At 33.5% G+C, this 12,535-nt stretch overlaps 1 protein-coding gene across 4 annotated transcripts in view; it reads right to left on the bottom strand.

The window, feature by feature from the left end:
• Positions 1–282: 282 nt before the first annotated feature.
• METTL4 (methyltransferase like 4) overlaps positions 283–12,535 on the bottom strand; it is a 21,657-nt gene continuing 9,404 nt past the window's right edge. For 3 of the 4 annotated variants that reach the window (XM_015562703.1, XM_006761864.2, XM_006761865.2), the window contains 5 exons: positions 12,162–12,231; positions 8,535–8,709; positions 6,099–6,205; positions 5,641–5,720; positions 283–652 (listed from right to left, as the gene is read on the bottom strand). In XM_015562703.1, coding sequence (XP_015418189.1) covers positions 507–652; positions 5,641–5,720; positions 6,099–6,205; positions 8,535–8,709; positions 12,162–12,231 — 578 coding nt within the window. In that variant the 3' untranslated portion in view covers positions 283–506. The remainder of the gene's footprint in view (positions 653–5,640; positions 5,721–6,098; positions 6,206–8,534; positions 8,710–12,161; positions 12,232–12,535) is intronic. The other variant, XM_015562704.1, reaches the window with a different exon arrangement.

Raw genomic sequence — 12,535 nt, 5'->3', positions numbered from 1 at the left:
AGCCTTTGGCGGAGGCTTTAGGCTTGGGCCGGAGCACCCCCAGCTCCCTGCCGCTGCCGCCATCAAGCATAGCTGGCTGGCTCCGCCTGGTTCCCTGCTGCTGCCGCCATCAATGATCGCTGGATGGCTCCGCCCAGTCCCCAGCCTAAAGCTTCAGTCTGAGGCTTGGGGCTGACATATGCAAATTAGCCGCTATCTTGGCTGTCGACTAATTTGCATATCTCACTGATTAGGCAATGAAAAGGGTAGCGGTCGTATGCCAATTACCATCTTTCTCTTTTATTATATAGGATTATATAGGATGAGCCTAGAATAATAAACAATGCTATTGCCACTGAAGTAAAATTCATCTCAAAATCACATGAAGGCTAGACACCTCTGGCCATTTTGCTGAACAACCATGTCCTGTTTACATTTCTAAGCATACTGGTTGGTAATAAAAAAAAAATCAGAATAAAGGGAGAGAGATGAGGAAAAACTGATGAAAATCACAACTTTAAGATGAGTCAGCTTCTAGACTCTAGAGGAATAAAATAATCCACGTGTTGAAATTTGAGGACTTCATTGCCCCAACTAGTCCAACCGGGCTGTAAATTTCGAGCAAACAATTCCAAACAGTCCCCATCTGGCTTGATATAGTCTTTTAAAACCTCTGTTCGAAAGAGAAAAAAACACAAAAATTATTATTAAGAAAGGAATCAATATCCTTTTAGCAGTTAAGAGTAGAAGAGCAAAAATATTTCCTTAAAAAAAAGAGAGAGAACAAATTAATCTCAAGGATTTTGTCACAGGCTTTACTATTTATAGGTAGAAAGTCATTTGAAATGAGTACCCTTGAGATTGAAAAAAACACTATGAGAACTTCCAGTAGCCCTGATTTATCGGTTTTCGTTTGTAGATGAGAAATGAGGATTTTAACACCCACACAGATGACTTCAGTTTTCCAATAATGCTGACATGTCTTCTGAGTACAAACTTAATTTATTTTTTAATAAATGCAATCCATGAATAAAGAAGAAGTCTACAGTAACAATACAAAGACAACTCACCTTAAAAACTAAGATAAAATATAAGTCTCTGAAAACATATACTTTAGTGAAAGTAAAATGAATGAACATTTGGACCCAGAAATATTCAGAACATATAATTACAAATAACTATAAGCCCCTAGCTATAACTTGGTAGTACTAAGAACATTCTTTCACTTTCAAATTATACATCCTTATTTACCTAAAATTTTCACCATATTATTCCCACAATTAAGTATTCCTTATTCGTTATATTATTATTATTATTATTGAAAATGATAATTTGTTGGAAAAAAAAGTATCTCATATATACTGGATAAGTAGCTGTGATCAACACTAACAGAAAGAAAAGAATACCATAGAAGCTTTTACCATGCTCACTTAGACAAATACTTAAGTCAATTTAACCTTAATCACATTGCTAAGTTAGCTATTCACTAATTACAGAAACTGGGTATGAAAATCACAAGTCAGGGAAGAAAAGTCACTAGACAGGTAAAATAAAATCTTAATTGCTATACAAGATTGAGCTTGGAAGAAATCTATCAAATTCCCTTTAGTAATAGGGAGAGTTCCTTAGGAATAATTGATGTAGGTAAGGTTTAAAGGCCAATATATGAAAATTTTTATGTTTTTATAATGTTCTTCAATTGCTCTCACAGCAAGATACTTATTTGTCTGAAAGTATTGTCCCTGTTTAAAAAAAAAAAAATCAAAGAATTAAAAGTGCCTGTCTATAACTCAACAGAATTTAAATTTGGGTTTTGCTAGCATCTAGGAGATGGTAACATAAAGACTTCTAATCCTTTCATAAGTATAGAATTAAATGTTACTGAACTTGAAAGAGAAAGATTTCCCCCAAAGTCTTAGGACAATAACCCTGTAGCACTTTTCTACTTGTACCCCATGAATTCAATGCATTACCAACCTCAGTTCACTTTTAATGTGGTCTAAGATAATAGTGAACCAAGGTTCTCTTTGTTTTTGCTTATTTGTTCAGTTTTTCAGTACAAAGAGGTTAGCAACTCTATTTTGGAACTTTAATCTGGAATCTAAACTGGAGTCAGCCAGTCAAAAATATTTACTATTCTAAGTATCTACTTTAATCAGTGTTATGATAACAGATATCCATGTTTTCTAAGAGTTCACAGTCTAATAGAAAAAGTTGACCAGGTACTTAGAGTGGAAAAATACATACAACTTAAACCCATTTACCATGTCCTTTCTCAATGCAACACATTACCGCATGATTTTTTTTCTTTCTAATTGACAAAAAATAGAAAATCAAGGAGTAAGTCTTATGATGCTAAATATTTGTTTAAGTTCAAAAGAGGGTAAATGACATAAAGGCAAATTAATAAAAAAATTATTCTTATTAATTTTAAGTATCAATTTAAAAGTAAATGCAAGATCTTAAAGGTTTCATCACAAGAAAAAAATGTTTCATCAAAAAATGTGTGATGATGGATATTAACGAGACTTATTGTTGGTGATCATTTCGCAATACAGATGCTCAACTTACGATGGTTATGTCCTGATAACACAGCACAAGATGAAAACATCATAGGTCAAAAATGCATTTAATACAATTAACCCACTGAACATCACAACTGAGCCTAGCCTACCTTAAACATGCTCAGAACACTTACATTGGTCTATAGTTGGGTAAAATCATGTAACACAATAAATGCACTGTAGGTTTTAAGTGATTTGGTTAGCCTTGGGACTAGGTGGCTACCTGGGAGCAGTGGTTCACTGCTGCTGCCCAGCATTTTGAGAAAGTATGGTACTGCATATCACTAGCCCAGGAAAAAAAAATCAAAATTCAAAATTCAAAGTATGATTTCTACTGAATGTATATCATTTTGGCACCAAGGTAAAGTCAAAAAATCGTTAAGTAGAACCATCGGAAATTGGGGGCCATCTGTATATACATATATTGAATCATGTTGTACATCTGAAACTAGTATATGTCACTTATATCTCAATTAAAAAGTAAGTGCAGCCCAGCCAGTATGGCTAAGTTGTTGGAAAACTGAAGTCATATGCGTGGGTGTTAAAATCCTCATTTCTCATCTACAAACAAAAACCGATAAATCAAGGCTATGAACCAGAAGGTCATGGTTTGATTCCCATCAGAGCACAAGCCGGGGTTGCAGGCTCAATCCCCAGTGTGGGGTGTACAAGAGGCAACCAATCAATGGTTCTCTCTCATGATTGATGTTTCTCCCTCTCTCCCTCTTCTTTTCTCGCTGAAATCAATAAAAGTATATATATTTTTAAAGTAAGTGCATATATATTTAAATATGAGTATAACGTGTACATACTTAGATAAATAATATCTGGCATTAGTAAATATACTTCTAACCAACAATGAGGAAGTAATCCATGCATAGCCAGTCATTCTCCTTTTGCTCTGAGAGCAAGGAGCAGGGTTGGGAAGATGCTCAAACGCTATATAGATTCTCATAAAACTATGTTTTACTCTTCAGATAGAGACTGTTACTGAGTAAAGCAGTAAAAAGGAGTGGAAATTCATCTAAGGTAAAATATAAAAAATAAAGTTTGACTAAAATACTTTTATTTCCTAATCTTCCTATTAAATCTTTAAACTTAAGAATATACATTTATAATGTTGGGTTATAAGCCATCATAGTTATTGATGGCTTATCTTTCAATCTAAGGAGGAAACTTCAAAACTTAAAAATCAGGTAAATGTATTATTTGAAATGATTATGCTGCTAATTTTGCCGCTTTTTATATTTTGAGGCAGAAATAACAAATTATAATTTTTTTTTAAATCTTGGTGTTTCTAGAAGCAAAAGAGAACTTTTCATTTTATGAATTTGCAGTTTAAGAACATTTACATGTAAAAGTTCTAAACATTATATATATAACATGTATCATTCTAAATCCTAGAGTTATGATCTCAGAATAAAATATACTGCAGAAATTTGAAAGCTGCTTTCTGGTAGCTTTAATTTGTATAGCTCTACACCTAAAATACATGCACATGCTATATAATAACATGCACTCAAAAATAAAGGCTTACAAATATTTTTTGTCTACCACTACTTACCCAAAGCATAAAGATTACATATATGGAATAATGTGATTCGTCCCCCACCCCATTACCCCCAATCTAACTTTTGTTTCAAATGGTTCTCAAAGTGTACTTGTGCTGCTCTCTACCGGGAATATGGCAGAACTGCATTTCATACATATAGGCTGTAACACTAATTTTTATTAGTAGTAACAAAAAACTAATTGTTTTTACTGTTTTACAACTTTATCTCTTTAAACATAATTTTATTTAAAAGTAATTGATAAATAGTTTAATTATTATTTAAGAATGAAAGATTTTGGATCTTAGCTTTTGGATTTTTAAAAGTAAAATAATAAGCCCTAAAGCAAACATTAAATTGAGCTTTGGCACTCACTGACTGATTAAAATTTAAGTGATAAGAATACAAATTAGAATTCCTCCATCAAATATAACTGGTGTCAAACAATTTTTTTTTCTCAAAGAGCAGTACAACATCACTTTTCATTTAAGTCACATATTTAATGCATTAAAGAATCTATGGCAGTCCAAAGTTTAAAGGCAATTATTCACAGAGAATCCTTCTTCTAAGTAAAAAAATTAATCATGAGGTAGACATCTGAATATTTCTCAAATGAAGTAACACTACACTGTTTCTTCTACATAAGCAATTGAAGATACAGAAAGTCTAAGTGCTATCAATAAAAATCCTTTGGGGAATGTGTATTCACTTTCCTATATATCCTAACTCATAAACTATACCATTTTCTACAAAATAATATGACAGGATGGCAGCCTGTAGTTTTCCTGAGTAACAGTTTGAAAAGCTGGGGGTTTTCAAAGCAGGGATCATCAAATTAATAAAATATATATTCCTGAAGAAATTATTTGAATAGCAAACTTTGAATATCAAATTCAATTTCTCAAGAAGTTACATCCTATTGTTTGAACTTTCACTTGAAAAATATAACATTCACTGAGCTTCTAGTATATGCTACAGAATTTCAAATATATTATAACCAATCCTCACATATCTGAAAGATTAAATATCATTATTCCCTCTTTAAATTAGGACTTTGAGGTGGAAAATGATTAGAGTAACTCATTCAAATTGCATAACCAGTATTCAAACTCATGGCAGTCAATCTCCAAAGCCAAAACTTTTCACTATTCTCTGCTGCTTAGTTTAACTGAATGATAAACATTATACTAAAGCATTAAGTCTAGTGAGAGTTGCAGGCTGCAGCAATTACCTTTCCAGTGGCTCAGAAAAGCAACCCTACCTCAACATAAAACCTGAGAGTTTCTACCAAATACCAAGGGAATTGTAACCATCTCTGACTGCTATTCTGAGCTCCTGGTTTTAGAACAAGCAAGAGCAGCAAAACAAACAAACAAACAAAAACAACAACAACAAAAAACACTATTCATATATTCTGCTATAAAATTTTAGATTAATTAAAATAACATATCTGATTTAACTCCAAATCTCTAGACCATTCAAATACTAAATTCAATCCTTTTTTTTGATTTGACAGAAATCAGAACAATTTTATTTAAAAAACATACCAGCAAGAGGTGGCTTATGTGAGTGAAGGGTACAAGGTACACTGACAATTAATTTGTGATCTGGAATGGGGACCATATTCCTAGTTAAAAGAGAACAAAGTAAATAATATTTTACAGGACATTTTTTATATATGAGCTACAGTTGCCTTAATTTTTTTCACCTTTCAAATAATATCTGAATTTAAAATTAATTTAATAGAAACAATAATGAAAATCAACAATTTAAGTGTTAAGTACTAATAATTTCCTTTTCAACAATTATGACAATTACATACTACATAAGACAAAAAATATTATAAAATTTCATGTACCATGCCATTCATACTTTTCTGGTATGGGACATTTGCAGATTTTTGAAAATGTAAAAATTAAAGAAAATTAATGATCAGTTGGTTAATAATTTTTAAAAACCTAAAGATTAATACATTTATATAATTTTGAAAAATCACCACTCCTACCTTAATGGTAAAGTAGTTTTTTCTTGAACTCTCCCCAGTATAAGACCTTCATAAGGCTTTTTGTGTGGAGAATCTAATGGGAACACAAACTCTCCTGAATTGGTGATCTGATAGGAAGGAGTAAAAAAAAAATCATATATCTGTAAATATCCTGGAAAGGTTTGTTTGTGGAGGTTTTTCCTACATTTCCCACCAAAGAAAAAGAACTTATTAAACCTCCAGGCTAGTGTTGTCTAATAAAAATAAATATAATGTGAGCCACAAATACGTATTTTAAATTTTCTAGACGCAACATTTAAAAAAGTCAAAAGAAAGCGGTGAAATTGATTATATATTTAATTTAATCTAACATATCAAAAATATTATTTCAATATGTAATAAATTCAAAAAATGTATTGAGATATGTTATATTGGTTTTCATACTATACCTCCAAAATACAGTATTTTATACCTAACACCACATCTCAGTTTGGACTAACCACAAACTACCATATTGGACAAAGCAGCTGTAAGGAACTAAAAAATACTTTAAAAATCACTTTATCATCTTGTACACAAAAATCTCCAATTTTCATTAACATTTATTCCTGGAAACCATGCCATCATTAACTCATTTATTCATTCAAATATTTAATGATTACTGGCAATGTGACTAAGTAGATTATAATATTTCCTTCATTTATAGGAAACAGTGTCATTAATGATGTCAGAGCTAAAATTAATAATGACAGAAGCTCAGGGGTTGATGAGATAGACAATAGTACAATCCTTGGGCATTATAAATCCAGAAATTAATTTTATCATTTCATCCTAAAGTGATCAGACTCTCAAAGATTCACTTAAGCTTCAAAATGTAATTCATAATAACACTATTAATTCATTAATTAAAGGTGAAGATATACATTTTCATTATTAGAATATTCATATCTTTTATCTATAGAATCCTTTACCCAATATCAAAGTACCTAAAAACAAAATCAGGAAAACCTTTTTATCACCACTAGGGCCCATGAGAGATAGCACCTCTACCATACAGTGCAGTAAAAGCACTGGAAATTCTCATTCTTTGGATATTCTTTATACTCAATGCAGATTACTCCTTCTGTTATAACAATAGGGTTTCATATTCTACACTAGAGGCCTGGTGCACGAATTCGTGCACCAGTGGGGTCCCTTGGCCTGGCCTGTGGGATGGGGCTGAAACCAGCTCTCCAACATCCCCCAAGGGTTCCTGGATTGCGAGAAGGCACAGGCCAGGCTAAGGGACCCCACCAGACCCCACCGGTGCACAATTGGAGCCAGGGGAGGGATGCAGGAGGTTGGCCAGCCAGAAAGGGACTAATGGGGGGCTCCAGGGCATGTCCGGCCCATCTCTCTCAGTCCCAATTGGCAGGACCCCAGCAGCAAACTAACCTACTGGTCTCGGAGCATCTGCCCCCGGTGGTCACTGCATGTCATAGCGAGTGACTTTAGCATATCATTAGCATATTATGCTTTGATTGGCTGAACAGACGACTGGACAGTTAGCATATTAGGCTTTTAATATATAGGACTGTATTTTTGTTTTAAACTCTGGTCTTACCATATCATCTCTCAGAACTGATTACCTACAGAAAACAAACAAGGCATATAAAAATAGAACTCTCCTGTGTCTAACATGAATGTACCTATCTAAATATTAAACATTTAAGTGATAAAAATTTGGCTTATCTTTCTAAAATTTAGGAGGGCTTTTGTGGAATTCATCTAAGTGAACAATGTATCTTTAAAAGGATGTCCTGTAAACTCTGAATTAATGCTTTAATTTTTCTGTATATTTTGGTATTCTTATAGCAAGCAAGATATTAAAGATCATTCAACCAATATAAGTGTTGCAATCATTCCTTTAAAAAATATGCACAGCAGCACATAAGGCACCGAAGGGCCCAAGTTAAGATTTAAAGTATGAAAAGTTCTTATTTCTAGCACCTTCCCATCTCTTCCACACTGGGTTACTTTGCTATTCTCCCTCCCATCCCCAGCAACAAAAGAAAGAAAGGAAAAGAGTTAAAAAATGGTGACTGAAATTGTGGATGTGTAAAGAGGAAGAAGACGAAAGGTAAGGCCTTTTCTATGTTTAGTGATGAACAGATTCCTCAAAATGTTTGTTTGTTGTTTTTTAAACTACATACATCAGAGCTTTTTAAAAAGTTATCCTGATATTTCTTTGAGTGGCTTACTAAGGCCAGTAGTTTAGAACTCTGTTACAAAACAAGAGGAAACAAACAAAGCCTTAAAAATTAAAAGATAAAAGTATTTAGCAGCAAAGTAGAAGTTTTAATTAGACTATGTTGAAGGAGTAGAGCAGCGACGTGTTAAGTATTAAAAAGTAGATGCTGTATTAATGTGACTTACATGTCATGCTATATGAACAAACAAATTAACTTCTGAACTTACTTTTAACCAGTGCCATTCAGCAATTATCTCCACAGACCACGAAGGATAAAGTTCTTCTTTTACAAAACGTAAGTGCTTCTGTCTATTAGTCACCCAAGTAATAACAAGACAGTTTGGAGCAGCCAGTTTAGGGATAGGTATTTGTTTTATTTGCAGTGGTGACAAATAACTATACCTAAAAATAAATGGAAAAATATTAGCAAAATTTGCTGCAAAGATAAGAATAAGCAGAGGAAAAAACCTGTATAACACTCCATAAAAACAAAGCTCCCATAGGTATGTATTTGTATTACTAAATATGAACCCACAGTGACATCCAGTGGACACACTATTACAGGCAAGTCAGAAATAACTTCATTTTTTGTTTTTACTTGTTTAAACTTGTCAGGCTATATTTCTTTATCACTTCTAAATGTATTACATTTCAGTGATTTTACTAATATTTACAACATGCTTTTTACCATTATTGTTTAGTTGTCATAATCTGTACATTACACAGGGACCCTGTCACAGTGAGTCTTGACACTACTGTCTCAACATTCTATCGTATTTTCATCCCTCAGTCTATCATCCTTTTTTCTTCCTTCCCAATCAATTCCACTGGCCTCTCTAAAACCCTCATGCTTTCATTACAAAAAAATTTAAAAAATTAAAAATCCTAGTCTTGCATCTCATGGCCATTAATAGTATGAAGTCTAGTTTCCCTTGCACTACTTGCTCTACAATACTCAATCAAATATATGTTGCCCTTTCTCCAACACTCAATACATACAACTGGGAGAAGAGAGGTCAGATTTTTCCTAGGTCCCCTATTGCTGCTTCCAGGATATAATTCATCCATCCTTGCATAAAATCCCCTTCTCTTTGAGAGGTATGCTATCCAGCCATGCTAACCTCTAATGTTTCCTATAGAACAGAGAATTTTCCTCAATTTGTTCTCCTGCCTACACCTAAATTAAGGGCTGATATGCAATTAGTCTTTCTGCTATCTCTCCTATATTCCTCAATTGACTACAATGAGGTTTCTACTATTAAATCTGCTCTAGAAAGAGTAAATGACATCAAAATGGCCAAATACAATAAACGCTGGAATCCAACTCTAGCGCAGGGTAACTGTATGTTGTACACCTGAAACTGATATAAAATAATGATGAATGCAAAATGTAATTGAAAAAGTTATTGGCTAAAAAAAATAAACTCAAAATGGTTAAAGACTTAAATGTAAGGCTTGAAACCATAAAAGTCCCAGAAGAAAACATAGGAAGTCAGTCTGAGTAATATCTTTTTTTATATATCCCCTCGAGCAATGGAAACAAAAGCAAAAAACAAGTGGGACTTCAACAAACTAAAAAGCTCCTGCACAGTGAAATAAATCTTCAACAAAACAAAAAGACAACCTACTTGAAAGAAAGAATATATTCATAAATGACATTTCTGATCTGAGTTGATATCCAAAATACATAAGAAACCCATACAACTCAATAATTAAAAAAAAAGCAATACAACAGAAAATGGAGAAAGGTCATGAAAGGACATTTCTCCAAAGAATAATACAAAAAGATGCTCAACATTACTAATTATCATGCAAATCAAAACCACAATGAGATACTGCCTCACACTTGTCAGAATGGGTATCAAAAAGTCAATAACAAATGTTGGCAAGGATACAGAGAAAGGGAATCCTTGTGCACTGTTGCTGGGACTGAAAACTGGTGCAGCTCCTATAGAAAACTAAAAATAGGTCCATTTAAAAACTAAAAATAGATATGCCATACAACCCAGCAATTCCTCTTTGCAGTACTTAACCAAAGAAAATGAGAACAATAATTCAAACAGATATATATGTACCCCTAAGTTCACTGCAGCATCCTATACAATAAAAGGCTAATATGCAAATTGTTCCCTCAGGAGTTCTACCAGGAGATGGGGAATTCGATCACTCACTATGGAGTGTGCTGACCACAAGGGGGCAGCGTGGAACATGGCAGGCAACCAGCAGAGCAGTTGCAGGGCACTGAGAGAGCAAGGAAAGGAGGTGGTAGGGAAGCAAGGAGGTGGCAGGGAAGCGAGGAGGTGGGGAACCTGATTGGCCCTAATCACTAGTCAAGCCTAGGGACCCTACCCATGGTGCACCAGGCCTCTACTTATTTATAATAGCCAATACATGGAAGCAACCTAGGTGTCCATCAACAAATGAATGGATAAAGATGTGCTATACATACAAAAACACACACACGCGCGCACACACACACACACACACACACACACTAAATGGAGTATTACACAGCAATAAAAAAGAATGGAATATTCCCATTTCCAACAACATGGATGGGTCTATTCTAGAGTGTATTATGCTAAGTGAAATGTCAAGCAAAGAAAGACAAATTCCATAAGGATTTTCTTACATGTAGAATCTTAAAAAACAAAATAAACAAGACAAATCAAAAACATACTTAATAGAAACAGAGACCAAAGGGATGGTTACCAGAAGGGAGGCGGTGGAGGAATAAGTAAAAAGGAGAAAGGGAATATCATCAATAAAATTGTGGTAAGTTTGCATGGTGACAGATTACTAAAATTATTGGGGTTATCAGATAAAAAATGTCAAATCACTATATTGTATACATGAAACTAGAATAACCAATATAAGATTGCATACCAACTATACATAAATTGAATTTTTTTTATTGCATTGGCTATTTTTGGCCCTTTGCATTTCCATATAAATTATGGAATCACTTTTTCAATTCTCACCGGAAATAAAATATCTTGTAAGATGATGTTTGAGATTGCAAAAAACCTAGACAATTTAGGGAGAATAGACACTATTTATATATTAAGTCTTCCAGTTATATATGGGACATCTTCTTTTATTAAGATTCTCTTTGCTTAGGGGATATATTCAATAATATTATAGTAACTAAATATGATGCCAGATGGATACTAAACTTATCGGGGTGATAACTTCATAAGATATATCAATGTCTAATCATTATGTTCTACACTTGAAAGTACTATAATATTGTATGTCAACTATAACTGAAAAAATTTTTAAATATTTCCTTTAACTTTTCTCAAAAATATTTTATAATTTTCAGTGTAGAGGTCTCATATCTTTGGTCAGATAATATCTAGGTAATACATTTGTAAAAGCTATAATAAACAGATTACACACATACATACACACACATACACACACACACACACACACACACACACACACACTACACAAGCACAATCCTACCAGGTATGACAGATTACCTCCAGCAGCTTAGGGAAAAAGTCAGATTATTAAGGAAATCCATACTATGGTATATATTTTGAAACTTTAGTGTTTGATATTAAAGAAGGCAAAAATGTTGCCCTTTGCAGAAACATCCCTGAACAGGTTCAGTCAGTAAATTCAGTAATTAATAAATATGTTACTTTTAACATCTTTACACCTATATATAGCTCTAGTTCAAGAGAATTATCCTCTTAAAGAAATTAAAACTTTAATACTAAAGTGTTTTAGCAGTTTGAGACAACCTATATCAAAAACTAATGTTTTTAGCACATGTAACTAAAATGTTCAAAGGACGATAGCCTTCAGAGAACATATCTAATAGAAGACTTATTTATACCTACCTGTTACTTCTTTTAACTGACTTGTTCTGCCATGGTGGATCTATCACAATCACATCATATGTTTTCCTACCTAAGAACAAAGACACAATTTCAGATACTTTAGAGTGTATGCAATCACCCTAAAACCTAAACATGTCCTTCAAAACCAAAGTGCATTCACCACAAGTACACTAATAAAAGAGAAAAATGGTAATTGGCGTATGACGCTACCCTTTTCATTGGCTAATCAGGGCTATATGCAAATTAACTGCCAACTAAGATTGGCAGTTAACTGCCAACAAGATGGCGGTTAATTTGCATATGTAGGCACAATGCAGGGAGGCGAAAGGGAAAGCAGGAAGAAGCCCCCTGCCACTGACAGTGATCAGAAACCC

The sequence above is a fragment of the Myotis davidii genome, unplaced genomic scaffold, assembly GCF_000327345.1.
Source record: "Myotis davidii unplaced genomic scaffold, ASM32734v1 scaffold96, whole genome shotgun sequence".
Classification (NCBI taxonomy): domain Eukaryota; kingdom Metazoa; phylum Chordata; class Mammalia; order Chiroptera; family Vespertilionidae; genus Myotis; species Myotis davidii.
The sequence above is the reverse complement of the archived record's forward strand: the minus strand, read 5'-3'. Positions and strand labels throughout refer to the sequence as shown.